The 15,725-nt window shown below is 56.4% G+C and overlaps 1 protein-coding gene across 2 annotated transcripts in view; it reads right to left on the reverse strand.

The window, feature by feature from the left end:
- Positions 1 to 15,725, reverse strand: part of CERK (ceramide kinase) — a 58,067-nt gene that overhangs the window by 23,915 nt on the left and 18,427 nt on the right. For both annotated transcript variants that reach the window (XM_019803343.2, XM_011229402.3), the window contains exons 2-5: positions 8,131 to 8,244; positions 7,667 to 7,789; positions 2,591 to 2,716; positions 1,389 to 1,452 (exon numbers count right to left, since the gene is read on the reverse strand). In XM_019803343.2, the coding sequence (XP_019658902.1) occupies positions 1,389 to 1,452; positions 2,591 to 2,716; positions 7,667 to 7,789; positions 8,131 to 8,244 (427 nt within the window). The remainder of the gene's footprint in view (positions 1 to 1,388; positions 1,453 to 2,590; positions 2,717 to 7,666; positions 7,790 to 8,130; positions 8,245 to 15,725) is intronic.

Here is a 15,725-nt window from a genome sequence, read left to right on the forward strand (position 1 = left end):
CTCGCCCCGCACGGCACCCCCCGGCCGGACTCTAGCAGGGAGCCCTGCAGCTGCCCTCAACCTTCACGTCGCCTGGACTCCGGGGCCTGACTCGCCCCGCACGGCACCCCCCAGCCGGACTCTAGCAGGGAGCCCTGCAGCTGCCCTCAACCTTCACGTCGCCTGGACTCCGGGGCCCGACTCGCCCTGCTGAGCTCTCGGCTCACGTTCTCCCCACTGGCTGCACCACTGTCTCCAAACCTGACGTCAGCTCCTATCTCACGGCTGGTCACGTCACTGTCACTTGCGTTACAAGTCCCTGCGTGTCCTGTGCAGGATGCGGTCACTGGGACCAGTCAATGGAGACCATCTGCTCTGCATGTGTCCTCTGCAGCCAGCCGGCCGGCTCTGCCCACAGTGCATAGCCTCTCTCGCCGTCCTGGGTCCCATCCCACCACATCAGTACCCGCCACACGGCTTACAAAAGGGTCTTTCCAAAAGGCCTCATCCTCAGCACCAGTCCGTGAGCCCCCCGGGTCCTCACCACTGTGGAGGCAGCCGCCCTGCCCCAAAGCTCATTCGCCGACCACCTGCCACGTGCTAGGCCTGTGCCAAGTGCCGGGGGACAGCTGCGCACAGGGCCGAGGACGCTGGCCCTCCAGGGGCTGACACGCCAGCAGACAGACACAGCACAGACACAGACTTGCACGTGGGGCCGGCGGAAAGAGTGCAGCAGCCCCCCCCCCCCCCGGGCNCCCCGTGTCACGCAGCCAAGCACGCAAGAGGAGACATCAGACACACCCAAACCGAGGGGTGTGACGGAACAACAGGTCTACCCTCTCAGAACCTCAGCCACACCAAGAAAGGCTGAGGAACGGCTCCAGAGCTGAGACCAGAGCGCTCACGATGGGGTCCAAGGTCTAGACAGGTCTCCCACCCTAAAGGAACAATGGGACAACTGGCGGGACCCAAATGAGGACAGCGAACAGATAAGAGCGTTGTGTCGTGTGGTTTCCTGGGTTATCGTGGTATTTTGTTCCAGAAGAGAATAGCCTTCTTTTTAGGAAATATGCACTCAAATATTTAGACAGGTGATCCCTAAATATCACCTAAATATCATGATCCCTAAATATCATGATCACCAGGGAAAGGTGATCATGTCTGTAACAGACTTTCAAATGATTCAGAGAAGATTCGTCTGTGTATGTAGGTAGGAAGATGGAGAAGGAGAACGGCCAGTGGTTGTCTCCAAGTCACAGAAGGTGTGATGGACTCTTCTGATGTTTCTAATTTTCTCCGATGACAATTGAGAACAAAACCAAGGACAGGGAGTGAACAACCGTAAGATGGGCAAAGCCTGCTTAGCGTCCACTGCACAGCAGGAGTCCAGGGAAAGGAGCCGTACTCACCCGTCGTATTTGTCTATGTTAATCTCATACAAACTCTCCTTGGCCTGATTTGCACGTTCGGTAACTGTGGGGAAAAATAACATTACGTTGTATAGCTTACATTCACATCGGAGAATCCAATCTAAAATATAAAACAAGCAAACCCTTCTTTTTAAATGAGGTCCTATAACCGTCAGGAGGATTTCCTGCAAGGAGTCCCTCTTACAGAGAGGGGACGCTGTCCCCAGGGGAAGGTGACATGCTCAGGGTAAGATGTCACATTCCTGGCATCTAATTGCCAACAAATAGTAACTTTCTGGAAAAAGATTACGTCTTCTATATCATAGCTTTTCTTTATTATCCCAGTTATGTTGAAAATTTTAATTAATTGAATTTAAATAAAAAAAAAGAAAATTTTAGAGTATCCCAAGATGTAAGAAAAAGAAAACCTGAGTCCACAGGGTGTGCACTCAACGTAAGAAACGAAAACACAACAGAAACGCTACTGCGCGTGGAGTCTTGGTCCCCCGACTTCCCAGCATTTATCACAGCCACTCTTTTTCAGTGAAAAGTTCTCTGGAAGACCACGTTAAAGGGCCACGTGCTGTCCCTTCGGATTCACGGGGGCACAACTGCCCCCACGTCTCCTGCCCGTAGGCGCTCACACTGGTTTGCTACCGTAAGACGTGGCCGCACACCTCTGTGCGTGTCACTCCGTACGCCCAAGTGTCGTCCTAGGAAAGGGGTACTGGGCAAACCGCCCACATTTTTAAGGCTCTTTGTCCACACTGCCAGCAGCCCCTCAGGAAGTGTGCACGGACCTCAGAGCACAGGGTCGGGGGGGAGAACGGCGTCTCTGCACCTCCGCCCGGCGTTGAGAGTTTGCACTAAAAATGTCGCAGACACATTACGGTTCCTCAAGTGTCACTTATTGGTGAAATTATTTCTAAGCCTTAGTAATTGCTTCTCTCTCTTCCCGCAAGGATTTCCTGTCCAGGACCTTTACCTTTCCTCGTCTTAGTGTTTCTCTTGAGTGCTTTTCATACTAAGACTTCGCTAGAAAAGTATACATTCTTTATTTTGTATTGTTCTCATGCTGGTATATAAAACAACACATTTTACTTCATTTAAGATAACCTTGTAAGATAAAAATCTTGTCGAGCGACCACACTTGAATCGTTCTCAAATTTACTTCTGTATGTTGAACAGAATTTACACCTTACCAATTACTTCGGTGGTGATGGAGGCTAATGTAAACAGTGGTGCCACTTTCCTTTCGTAGATCCGCTTGCCGTGTCCTTTCCCTCCAAACGGGTTGATAAACACCAGTAAGTGCTTTGGTCTCGATGCTACAAAACAACAATGTGTAAGTCAGTGAGGCAACAGATCGTCGGGACGAACGGCTGTGCTAGCGGGCAGATCAAATGACTGCGGTTTGAGGACTCCGCTTAGTACTGCCTGATAAAAAGCATCTTACAGGTAAAGAACAGTGCTAACCAGTTTCCTAAATGAAAAGAGAAAATGACAGTCTATCAGAACGGGCAGGAGCTCTGTGTATCCGCAAATCCCCAGGAATTCAGAATTCTGACTGAGACAGACACTGTCTCCTGGCGAAGAGTCCTACAGATGTGACTTCTGGAAGGTGAAGGAAGATGCGTCTGCAGGGAACAAGAAGAAACAGGTGTACAGAAGGGACCATTAGGAGAGACAGACAGAGAGGACGGAGAGATGGGCAGACAGACACAGACAGCCCGTCAGCCCCTGGCTTCAGTCCCGTCCAGAGAGCCTTCTCACCTGGCTCATATATAGGTCTTTACAGCCACTCCCAACATTTCTGTTGCGGTCAGTTCACACAGGTCCTGATGCGCAAATACAAAGTTAACTAGCAAATAATCAAAGTAGCAAGAACGTATATGCCCCCAAATTGAAAACCTGCGTGCACACAGAAGTTAACAAGAGCTGTTCACGACTGGCCCCGAGCGAAAACACCCACGTGTCGGTCTGCTGGCGGCTGATGCTCCCGACGCGGCCCGGCCACACGACAGGAGTACTATTCGGCAGTGAAAAAGCCCAGACTACTGGTCTACAACCAACGCAGCTCCCTCTCAGCGCTGTCGTGTGCAGCCTCTGCCCTGCTCGAAGGAGCGCCCGTGACGTGACTCCATCTGTGTGGTGGCCGTCTCTGTACCGACGGGAAGGGTCACGAGAAAACTGCGGTGATCTACGTCTCACAGGAGTCTGGGCGACACGGCTCGTGTATGCGTGTTCAGATACCGCTGAGTTCAACTCCTGACCCGCCCACTTCGCCGTATGGGGATTCTGGCTCGGAACTGTACGCAAATGCCGGTCTCTAATTCAGGAGGCGCCTGCTGAAGTGTTTAAAGCACCCCCGTCGGTCAGTAACTCCGAAACCCAGCAGACAATACAATCAACTAACGGACAGATTCACAGACGCTGGCAAAGCGAAGATCGCAAACCGTCAACCACTGAAGCAGCTACGTGGTGGGTACGTCCCTGTTTGTGACACGGTTCGTCCGTATGCTTGAAAAACTTGACAATAAAATACTGGGGGCAACGTACAGTAGAGAAAACCAACAAAGCCGAAAGTTGGTTCTTTAAAAAGATTCATAAAAATGGGGTGCTTGGGTGGCACAGTCGTTAAGCGTCTGCCTTCGGCTCAGGTCACGATCCCGGGGAGCCTGCTTCTCCCTCTGCCTCTGTGCTCGCTCTCTCTCTGACCAATAACTAAAGTCTTTTAGAAATAAAAATACAAAGATTCATAAAATTGACAATTCCCTAATAAAGGCGCTACAGAACAAGGGGGAAGAGACGAATTAGTAATTATCAGGAAGGAGAAAGGGGACGTTACCCCAGAGTCTGCACATATCACAAGGGAAGTATTAATAATGAATTTATAAACTTGGATGAATGAACAGAATTTCTTTTTTTTTTTTTTAAAGATTTTTTATTTACTTATTTGACAGAGATAGAGACAGCCAGCGAGAGAGGGAACACAAGCAGGGGGAAGTGGGAGAGGAAGAAGCAGGCTCATAGCAGAGGAGCCTGATGTGGCTCGATCCCATAACGCCAGGATCACGCCCTGAGCCGAAGGCAGACGCTTAACCGCTGTGCCACCCAGGCGCCCCCAGAATTTCTTAAAAAATAATATTTACCAAAGTTGACAGAAGCAATAGAAAATCTGAATAGTCTGATATTTAATGAAGAAACCAAAGTCATTCATGAAAACCTTCTCAGAAAGAAACCCAGGTCCCAGACAGTTTCACCAGTGAATGCTTCCAAGGACCCAGGCAAACCCACAGCCCCAGTATCACGTAAATGCTTCCCCAGAACAGAAGGAAGGAGCACCTCTCAGCTCCCCGCACGGGGCCACCAACGCCTGATGGCAGAACCAGGCAGGAGACTCACGCATGGCTCCTTGTCCCCTGAGCCGAGGTGCAGAAATCCTGAACAAAATATCAGCAAGCCAACTCCAGAAATATATAAAAAGAGTTAGCAGGTTAGGCCCCAGTGGATTTCATAGGAATACAAAGACTTTTATATAAGAGAAACCAAGGTACTTAGCACATTAACTCAATCACACAAGCACCTCGAGAGATGCAGAAAAAGCATTTATCAAATTCCACAATCAGCCACGGTTTAAGAAAAAACAGTCTAGAAATCTAGGAATTAGAAAAGAACTTCCTTAAGATGTTTTTTTCCTGATTTTTAAATTTTTATTTTGATTTTTTAAGTAATCTCTACGCCCAGCGTGGGGCTTGAACTCACAACCCGAGGTCAAGCGTCACCTGTCGTGCCGACTCAGCCAGCCAGGGGCCCCCTTAATAGGTTTTTTAAAAAATCTGTTAAAAACCCAAGAAACATCATTCTTGATAGAGAAATGTTGAGAACTGCTCCCAAGAGCAGGACTGAGACGATCCTCTCCCCTGGGAGCTGCCCCGGGCAGAAGTGTAAGAGAGAGATGAGGAGCCAGGAACTAAGATGAATGAACAGGAGTGCATGGTTCACAGGTGACCTGATTCTGCTTAAAATGCAAAAGAATCATCAGTCCATTAAAATTAATAAGTGAATTTGCAAAGTCATTGGATGCCACGTGAAGTTCAATCCAAGGTCAACACAGAAACAAGGTGTGAAGGTCAGCGTGGCGGCGTGGCGGCTTCGCGGCACGACCATGGGCGGGGAAAGGACCGTCCTTGCCATCAGCCGCGGGGGCTCGAGCACCGGCCTGTATTTATTTCCATGAGCCCTGACCACTCCCCCTACACCACACACAAAACCAACTCCAGGCGGACTGCGGGTCTAATGTGAAAGGTAAGACAAGGTTTTGAGGAGAAAATATCTTTTTGGTCCTGGAGTGGACAAGGACGTGGAATAGGATCCAAACTAACCACAGAGAACAAAAAAGAACTAGGACTACACTAACATCGAGGACGTGTGTCCATCAGCAGACCTCAGGAGGAGCGTAAAGAGGCAAACCAGAGAACGAGAGAAGGTACCTATAACTCGTAAATCCAGCAGAAGCCCGGGATCCACGGTACGCAGACAGCATCTACACCACGTCAAGAAAGGACGGACAACCCAACAGAAAAATGCACGAAGGACTTAAGCAGACTCCTTACAGAAGAGGATTTCCAAGTGGTCCGTAAACATAGGAACGTATTTCTCAACCTCAGTAGCTACAGGGAAATGCAAATTAGTACCACAGCACGAGACTCCTGACACCCATCAAAGCAGCTGCAGTTTTTAGGGTGTGGGCAAGAAGCGGGGCAGCCAGGACTCTGACGTTCCGCCAGGGCGTGTCGAGGGCACCGCAGTCTGGAGGGCGGTCTGACGGTGTCCACCGGGGAGCACACGCGTGCCCCTCGCCCCAGAAATTCCAGTCCCTTGTACACAGCCAAGAGAAGGGCCAGCGTGTGCCCAGCACGAGACCCGTGCCAGAACGTTCCGTGTGGCAGTGTCCGCAGCAGCCCACATCCGGGAGCCAGCCCAGGGACCTCCAACAGTAAGATGGGTAAGCACGCAGTCGTAGGCGGGGGACGCGCCGCCAGCCGGACGAGCAGCAGCCGAGCTTCACAACCTGACACTGAGCCCAGAGGCCGCACACCGGCGCTGCCGCGGTACAATCTGACTTACACGCAGCCCAAGACGGCGCACCTGCTCCTGAGATGCCGGCCGTGATCGGCGGCGGGGAGGGGCCGCGGGGGGCGCGGGGGCCGGCAGGGCTCTGGTTTGGGATCTGGATGCGCTCAGGGTGTGGGCTGTGCGCGCGGGACCCGTCGCTTCCCTGAGTCTGCACGACTTCCGGAGACAATAAGGTGACACAGTCGGAGCGGCTGACGCAGCCGAGTCCGCGCATCCCCGCAGACACGAGAAGCCTGGCAGTGGGCCACGGCGGGGGCTTTCCTGCGAGGCAGCGGAGAGCACCCCCGCGTGCAGGGCTAAGGCTTCCTCCTGGAGCCAAACCTACGGAACCCGCCCGAGTCCAAACACGCCAAGTCTCAGGACAGCGACAGGGCGGGGGGGGCAGGCAGTCTCCCGCGCAGCCGCGCACAGATGTCGGGAGGGACGAGCAGGACGGAGCTCCCCCCGCACCCCGGGGCCCAACAGGTGAGGAGCCGCGGACGGCCCACGCCGTGTCCCGCGGGGTGAGATGGTGAGACGCAGGACGCTTCTCGGGTGGGAAGTCTCTCTCAAGCTCGCAGGCGGGCCACACCATCTTCAAATAAGTCATCACTCACTTTTTGGATCCAGATGCGAAATTAATTTTAAAAGACTGAAAACCACCCCCGTGCACACTGTGTTCTGTGGTGAAAGCCCGTGCGGAGTTGACCGGATTACGTACTGAGATTATAACCGAACAGCATGGAACAGGATTACGGATACTGACCATCTTCCGAGGAGTGACAGACAGACTCTGGTCACCCAGCAAGCCTCCCGCATTTCCTGTGTCGGGCACACCCCAGATGTGTGGAGGTGCGGCCCCCACGGCCTGCTTCACTCCCCACATTCACCCGGAATGCAGGGATCCCCATCCCCGCTGCCAGAAACAGAGACTAAGGCCCCACAGGCCAGGGACCATGCCCCATCTCGCCGCTGGTCAGCGGAGACGCCCCAGCCGTGGAGGCCCCGTGGGGGACGGCCCACTAGGCTAGGGGCTCCTCTAACTGGTACGCTGGTCACACCGATTTAGCACCGCATTGGCTAGAGGAAGCTGTGCACAGAGGGTGGGCAGCAGACACGGTGCGACCCTGGGTCTCGGGGGTGCACGAACACGCACGTACCCAGCTTCCCCAGCAGCTCCTGGAGGGTGTGCAGCCACAGGTGACACAGCGGCTCCTCGGCACAGCAGAAGGTGACCTGCGCCCACTTCCAGCGGTGGCGGCGGGCTCTCTGGACACAGTGCACTGCAGAGACAGACCGCGTGGCCGGTCAGCGTGCCCCGCGCCCCGCGCGCTCGTGCATGGACCCCCCACCCCCACCCCGCCGTGCCCGCCTCCTGGCTAGTGAGTCACTCCCAAGGCCATCAGGAGAAAGACCTACTTCTCAGTTCCTTCAACCCATATTAAAAACAAAGAAACGAGATGATCAAAACATTAATTAAAAAGTCGATCTTGGAAAAAATTACATAAGGCAATTTCTAAAAGAAAAAAAAAGGAAACAATGAGCTTGTCAAACAAGTGACAAAAAAGCTGCCCTTTCACTGCGTGAAACCAGGGAAGACCGGGGAGGGATTTCGCTCCGTCACCTGTGAATGCGAAGGGCTTTTCCATCTTCTGCCATTTTCCGCTGCTGTGGTGTTTCCCGTGAGTGTCTGCTTCTTCCACGGTGATAATCTCAGAAATAGGCACCGAGCAGGCATCTGTAAAGGCCACATTCTCATGTCAGATGAGGTTCAAAGAATTCACATGAATACATGAAGTCCATTCCAAAATGCTGGGACCGTTCCGCTTTAATATTCTCATTAGACATCCAAAAGTAACAACAACAAAAAAAGAATCCTATGTGGTTTTTAAATTCAGAGCTAAACACATTTGGGAAACTCAATGTTAGGAAGGGGGAATTTTTTTTTTAAAGATTTATATATTTATTTATTCATTCGACAGAGATAGAGACAGCCAGCGAGAGAGGGAACACAAGCAGGGGGAGTGGGAGAGGAAGAAGCAGGCTCATAGCAGAGGAGCCTGATGTGGGGCTCGATCCCATAACGCCGGGATCACGCCCTGAGCCGAAGGCAGGCGCTTAACCGCTGTGCCACCCAGGCGCCCCAGAAGAGGGGATGTTTTATCCAAATGTAGACTGCCAACTTTTCCAGTGATCTGCTCGGCTGACTTTTCCAGGCCAGCCACTGTGCTGCATTTGGGGAAAGATGTTCAAGGCACAGTGTGTGTCCTCATTCTGACTCAGGAATCCAAGTGGGGAGGAAGCACAGGATGAGCCGTGGGACAGGCAGGACCCAGGGCTGCCGCATGTGCCCCAGGGAGCCAGGGCCCCACTGAGGCGGAGGCCAGGGGTGGGCGGGGGCTCTGGAAAGGTCTGGGGGCTCCAGTCAGAGTGGGAGGAGAAGGTCTGCATGGGCCTGGGGGCGGACAGCAGCTGATGTCCATTGCGGGAAACCCAGAGGAAGCCACTCCACGGAGCTGCCCGGATGGCAGAAGCAAGCCGGGGTCGAACACGGCTGGGGGGGTTGGGTAGCGGAGACCCAGGACCGCAAGCCCCCGTCTGCACAGGCTACATTCTGGAAGGCTGTCCGCAAACTGTTGTTAGGATCTACGATCTGTTTTACATAGAACAGCATTATAATTTGTGGTCTGGTCCCAGGCTGCTGTAAGGCCTGCCATCGAGCTAAAGGGCTCTATTTTGGTAACAGCCCCCAGAAAACCACTGCTGTGGCATTTCAGCAACTTGACATCGTCTGGAAGTCACTGCCTGCAGAGGTCAAGTTGTAAACCCGGGAAGGCAGCCTCTAGATGGGCGTGGGCCTCGAAGGAGCCTTGGAAGGCTGGGAGGGGACAGTCTCCAGGGGGGTCAGAATGGTCAGGAGCAAGGGACAGAGATACTCTGGCTGAGGAACCAGAGGTGGCCTCAGAGGGCAGCGTGGGCTCCGGCGCACCAGGGGTCAGAGGCCGGGGAGGGGCGGCTCCGGGCCCTGCCGTGCGGCACCCTGCCCTCGGCAAAACCTCTCCGCGAGGCCTCCCTCCAGGGCGCCCTGCCTTCTCCCTCCCTCAGCCAGAAGCTGTGGCTCTCCCTTCTCCCCGCTGTAGCAGCCTCTGCTCAGGGCAGCCACGCGGGCTCCCTGCCACCAGCTCCCGTCCCACAGCCTGCCTCCCCACACCCTCCTCGTTTCGTGGGGCGCTGGCCTGCCCGTCCTTCGAGTCCCGCTGAGTCCACACCAACGTTTCCTGGCCCTCCGCCCTGTCTCCTGCGGGAGGGGCTGCCAGGTGTGTGTCTGGGGCATTGGGCAGGGGCTCAGGAGCACTGCAGGATGAGTCAGGGATTCCCCCACATGGGATCACACGCTCACATGGTGACCGCAGACCACCGAGAACAAACGGCAGGCTCTCCCGCAGGCCTGGCTAGTCCTTACAGCGGGGCCTGTCTGATAAGGAACAGCCGAGGATGTCACGATACGCTAAGTGTGCACAGTAACTAGGAGTGACCGGCTTCTCAGTACCAAGACGACCGCTGGCACAAGGAGCTGCACAAGACACGAAGACAGTCGTTATCTGACGTCATGAAATGCGGGGAAGTGACACGTGACTCACAGGATGGCCCATGCAAGACAGTCTGCAAATTGATAATCCCAATCTTGCCTGTCGGTTTGACAGACTTGAAGAACCGAAGGAGGACGCGTGTGACGTCACGATGCCGCCCCGCGCCCTGCTCACTAGGGCCTGAGCATCCCCTCGAGTCCCGCACGCAGGCTCATGAGCCATTACGTCGCACACAGCCATGACGGGCCACACCGAGACCCCCGCAGCCCCAGCTCGCGCGGGTACCCACCGGACACCGGACCCCGTTCCCACCGCAGCCCCTGCTCTGCCCTCCTACAACTTCCAGGGAACCATCACAGACGGAGTGCGTGGAGGTGATGTTGGGGTGACAGGGCAGAGGAGGGGGCGCAGCGCAGGGCTGGAGGTGGGGGGAAGGGCTCAGAGTCTGAGCAGAGACCGCAAGGAGGCCAGGACAAGCCGCACAGAAGGTAGCCTGGGAGAGAAGCAGGAGCCGAGGGAGGGACAGGGATGGAAGGACGGGACGTAGGGACGCAGGGCTTGTGACTTGGTGGCTGATGCAGCTCCCACTCAGGGGAGCTGGAGCTCAGGGGGCTCTGGGCAGAGGGAGGCCCGGGTTGACACGGGTCTGCTCCTGGGGGACGGGACAAGGGACACGACACAGGGAGGGGCTTTGGGGTGAACCTCCGTGTCTTCCGCTACAGTCAGCCTACCCAAAGCGTCCTGTTCCTTGGGTGCGATCGAGACAAGCACCTGTGAGCAGGATGTTACCTCACACGTGTGCGGCTTCTGCACGGGACACGCAGGAAGGCACAGAACCGTGTTTCCTAAAGACGGACCGAGACCAGCGGGGAGGCCAAAGTCCCTATTGCCTGCACGCTTCACTGAGGAAAGTGAGGGACAGGGTGTGGGTCTGGCCTGGGCTGCCCCTCGGGGGACACAGGAAGCAGGTTGGGGGGACAGGGGCACAGACGGGGACAGGCAGTCTGGACCCGGCCCGCCCGTTAGCACCTCAGCCGCGAGCTGAGCTGCATTTCACGACTGTGTGCGAGGATGACAGCATCAGACGAGGGATTTCAGGAAGTTAAGTAAGATCAAGGGTGGGAAGGGTCCTTTCCTGTTCTGTCTCCCCGCGGCTCCCGTCCCCTCCTCCGCGCTCAGCCGAGGAGCAGCCTTCGGCCGGGCACTCCTCTCCTAGCTCACCACACGTTTGCAAATCGGGAGCAGAGGCCCTGATCTTCAGAACTGTCCTCTCTCGTTAGCAGGCGAAGAACTCCACCGCGAATCTGAGAAGTCAGACAGCACGTCCCCGCAGGACACAGGACACGGTACCCGGTTGCCGTCGCTCTCCTCCGGGGTCGGGGTCTGGGGGTGGCCGTGGGGACCGCCCACGGTCCTCCAGGGGCAACGTGCAACCGCCCTGTGACGGCCAGCCGCCTCCAGCCGGCCTGGAGGGGTCTCCGGGAAGCACGGCGGGCACAAGCGGGAACCACAGTACGTCGGTGCGTGTACACGAAACAGAGGAGTGTCTCGCAAAGAGTTAGCGGTGGGAATTTGGGGGCACTTCCATTTTCTACGCGATGCGAGCATTTCTCTAATGTCTGCCTGCATCCTGCACCACCTCGCACCGCATGTGAGACTGGGAAGAACAGAACGGTCTTCTGGAAAGGAGCCTGCCGTGAGATGAGAGGTCAGAAGTCCTGCCGTGAGGAGAGGTTACTTCCAGGCCGCTCTAGACCTGGCTGGTGGCCACGTTGTTGGACAGGACTCAGCAGACAAGGACGCGGGGGCCCAGGGCACAGGCTGGTCCGTCCTGCAGCCTGGCCTGTCCCCTGCAGCTCCCTCCCCACCCAGGGGCGCAGTCCTGCCGACCTGGGCCAGAATCTGCGCTTTCCTTGCTGACGCACCCCAAGCATCTTTCCGGTGAAATCGCCTCGCATCTTACTCCCCATCACTGCCTTCTTGGAGCCCATCGCGGCCTGTCTGCAGAGGGAGCAGTGGCCGAGGCTCCCGGGCGTCACCTGTCACTTTATAAAAGTAACAACCTCACACCTCCTAAAAACCTTGTAGTGAAGTACGCTTCTGGAATAGACGGTTTCTCCGATGGACAGAAAGATGCTGGAAATCACCGAACTCCCTGAGACTGCGGCTTCTCAACGGAGCCGTGGGCACCTCTTCGTGGTGCAGCCACCCCGGCCACTGTTGGGTTTGAGCAGCATCCCTGGGCTCCAGCCACAAGTGCCGGGGGTACCCCCAACACTGCCGGACGTCAGCCAGCGTCTCCTGGGGGCACCGTCCTTGGCAGAGAATATTGCCCTGGGGGGTCACTGTGCTTAGCAACCTGTTCTTTACACAGAAAACAGAAGGAAACCAAGGCCGGTCTTGGGGGCACAGGGGAAAGCGGGGTCTCCTGTATGCGCACATATGCCCCACAGGTGCCCCACACCCAACCTTCTAAACAGAAACCCATCTTTCCTAGTTTGCAGCCCCTTTCCGGAAACTTCCTTCCCTGCTGCTCCCCAGCCAGTGAAGAGCGTTCCATCCTCGTGCTCTCGTGCCCAGCTACCCAGGAGCCGGGCCTGACCTCTTCCCTGTGTTGAGGAGGCTCCCAGCCCGACTGTACCCCCCACACATGCACCCCCCCTCCCTAAGGGCACGAAGGACGCAAATGTGGACGAGGCACTGCTTTGTCCCAATCTTTTGTGGCTTCTCCCACCGAGTTGGGACCGTGTGCGGACATCCCGCCACTCCTCACGCAGGCTAATCAACACCCCAGGCCGGGGATGGGGAGCAGTCCAAGACCCTCCCCCACCCGCTTCCTGGCAGACCTCCTCCGACTCGTCCCGGTGCCCGCACGCCACCCCGGTGGGGCAAACACACAGCAGGACCGCTGGAACACGAGAGCCCGGAGGCCTCCAGCACAACTCGAGANATGCTCTCGTGCCCAGCTACCCAGGAGCCGGGCCTGACCTCTTCCCTGTGTTGAGGAGGCTCCCAGCCCGACTGTACCCCCCACACATGCACCCCCCCTCCCTAAGGGCACGAAGGACGCAAATGTGGACGAGGCACTGCTTTGTCCCAATCTTTTGTGGCTTCTCCCACCGAGTTGGGACCGTGTGCGGACATCCCGCCACTCCTCACGCAGGCTAATCAACACCCCAGGCCGGGGATGGGGAGCAGTCCAAGACCCTCCCCCACCCGCTTCCTGGCAGACCTCCTCCGACTCGTCCCGGTGCCCGCACGCCACCCCGGTGGGGCAAACACACAGCAGGACCGCTGGAACACGAGAGCCCGGAGGCCTCCAGCACAACTCGAGATCGCATCCGAAGTTCAGCCAAACCCTGAAACAGCCATGCAGCGATGTCACGGCGTTCCTGGAACCGTTCCTAAACCTCTCTACGGTGCTCAATCACTACGCTGAAATGATCTTTTTAGGGGTGATTTTTAAAACTTCCTGAGCTGGAAGAGGAAGTCCATCTGGGTGACCGCCACCCCCCCCCGGACAGGACAGTCGCGGGGCACGACGTGACCTGGCTTCTGGCGGCTGTTCACAACCACATGACAGGCCTCCCTGTCCGTGCTCCTGGGGGGCCCACAGCCACCCTGATAGGGCTGCGGGGAAAAAGCAAGTGGGCTGGCACCAGCCCCTTGCACGCTCAGGTCAGATCACACAGGAGTCCACAGCCGCCAAGGTGCCGGGGGCCCCAGCACTTCCCAGTTCAGAGACGGTTCACACAGCTGCCGGAGCCCTGCCTTCGCGGGTGGGTTTGAATGGGGTGCCATGGGGGGGTCTCCTCACAAGATTAGAGAGATCAAAATGGATGCATCAAATGTCCCAAGGGCCACCTGATCCCCTCCCAGGAGCCTGTCTGCCAGCACAGCCCTGCCCATTGTTCCTGCTCCAAAGGCCCCGTGGGAACTCTCTGAGCTGTGTGTGTGCATGTGTGTGTGTGAAAGTGTGTGTGAGCACATGTGTGCATGTGAGCGTTTGTGAGCACGTGTGTGCGAGCACGTGTGCACATATGCATTGTGAGTGTGTGTGTGTGCAAGGTTGTGTGTGCATGTATGCATGAGCATGTGTGGGCACCTGTGCGTGTGAGCGTGTGTGCGAGCACGTGTGCATGTATGCGTGTGTGGGCACTGTATGCATGTGAGCGTGTATGAGCGTGTGTGGGCATGTGCATGCATGTGCGTGCACGTGTGAGCACACAGCTGGGGGACGAGCTGGAGGCAGCACTGCCCCCCGCCGTGCTCCGGGTAGAGCAGGCCCTGCTGCTGAGCATGACCCTGACCTCTGGCCCTCACTGTCCATCTGCTCCCCAGCCCTGGACTTGTTCTGTGGGCCACACCGTGCCTTTGGCCACCTGGTCCCCCCAGCCCAGCTCTGTCCCCTCGCTGGAGCTCCCCCAGGCCTCCTGGCCCTGGCTCACCTCAGCCTCGTGCTTCAGAGGGTGACAGGATCTTCCACAAAACCATCAAGAAAATCGAGCCCCTCAGGACGGCTTCCACAGAACTTCCACGACAACATTCTCCTGTCTCCTCACACTGATCGTCCCAAGAATGTGTTGCTAGGCCACCAGACAGAGAAGTTTTCACAAAGGACGCACTGTCCTGGGGCTTGCGACACTGGACTCGGGGATCGATGTCACAGACGTGTCCTGGGGACACGTGAGCTCACTGCCACGCAGCAACTCAACAGCCGGCATCCGAGAAGGTGTCTACGACCTGCCAGGTGGGTCGTGACGCCCCAAGAGTTGGCTTCCCATCATGGGCTTGGCCCAAGCAGCGCGCCGAGCCGGTCTTCGGGGCTGAAGACACACGTTGCCTCACGCGAGCCGACCGCGCCACACGCGACCTCACAGGTGTGCAGGGGGCAGTGCCAGGCTCGTCCAGACGCACCTTCACCCGGTCCCCCCAAGGCAGGGGCCCCGCACACACCTCGGCGGACACTGGAAACCCCCTCCCGGCTGTTGTCTCTCCTCAAGTCACTACGGTTTCAGTGATTTCCGGGCCTGGAAAGACTTGATCTGGAATCCGGCAGAAACCGTGTTTATTACCCTCTGCAGATATTACAGGTTTCGAGAAACAGATGTTCAGGCAAAGTTGGTCATAAACACGGAGCTGAAGAGATGCTGGTATTAACGACAACAGACCCTCCGCGGAAGGCGCGTGTTACTCCCAGAGCAAGACTATTTATAAAGAATAACAGTCCACGTAGAGGAAGAGCCACTTGTGTTCAAAGAGTACAATGGGGAGACGGGGTGGCGGGTCATGACCCCCGACGGTCACCGCCAGTTTCTGCGCAAGGAGCGCCCAGAGCAGCGCTGGGTTTGAAGAAACAGCATGAGTACGAGCTAGAAATCACACCCGTGTGAGGGACACACACGCGGTCTGCTACAGGCGTTCTCCCCCTCTCGTCCTCCCTGGGCCTGGGACGCGAAGTGGCCCGTCCGTCCGGCGTCGTCAGGATGCGGACAGCTCGTCTGGTTCCGGTAATGCTGCTGAAGTTTAGAACCGAATCTGAGCAGCGTCAGCTGTGGCAGTGCTGTGAACGCTGAGCCAGTTCAAAACACAGGGAAATGCGGGAGAGGCACGCGCGCAACCAAACGAG

The sequence above is a fragment of the Ailuropoda melanoleuca genome, chromosome 15, assembly GCF_002007445.2.
Source record: "Ailuropoda melanoleuca isolate Jingjing chromosome 15, ASM200744v2, whole genome shotgun sequence".
NCBI classification, from domain to species: Eukaryota; Metazoa; Chordata; class Mammalia; order Carnivora; family Ursidae; genus Ailuropoda; species Ailuropoda melanoleuca.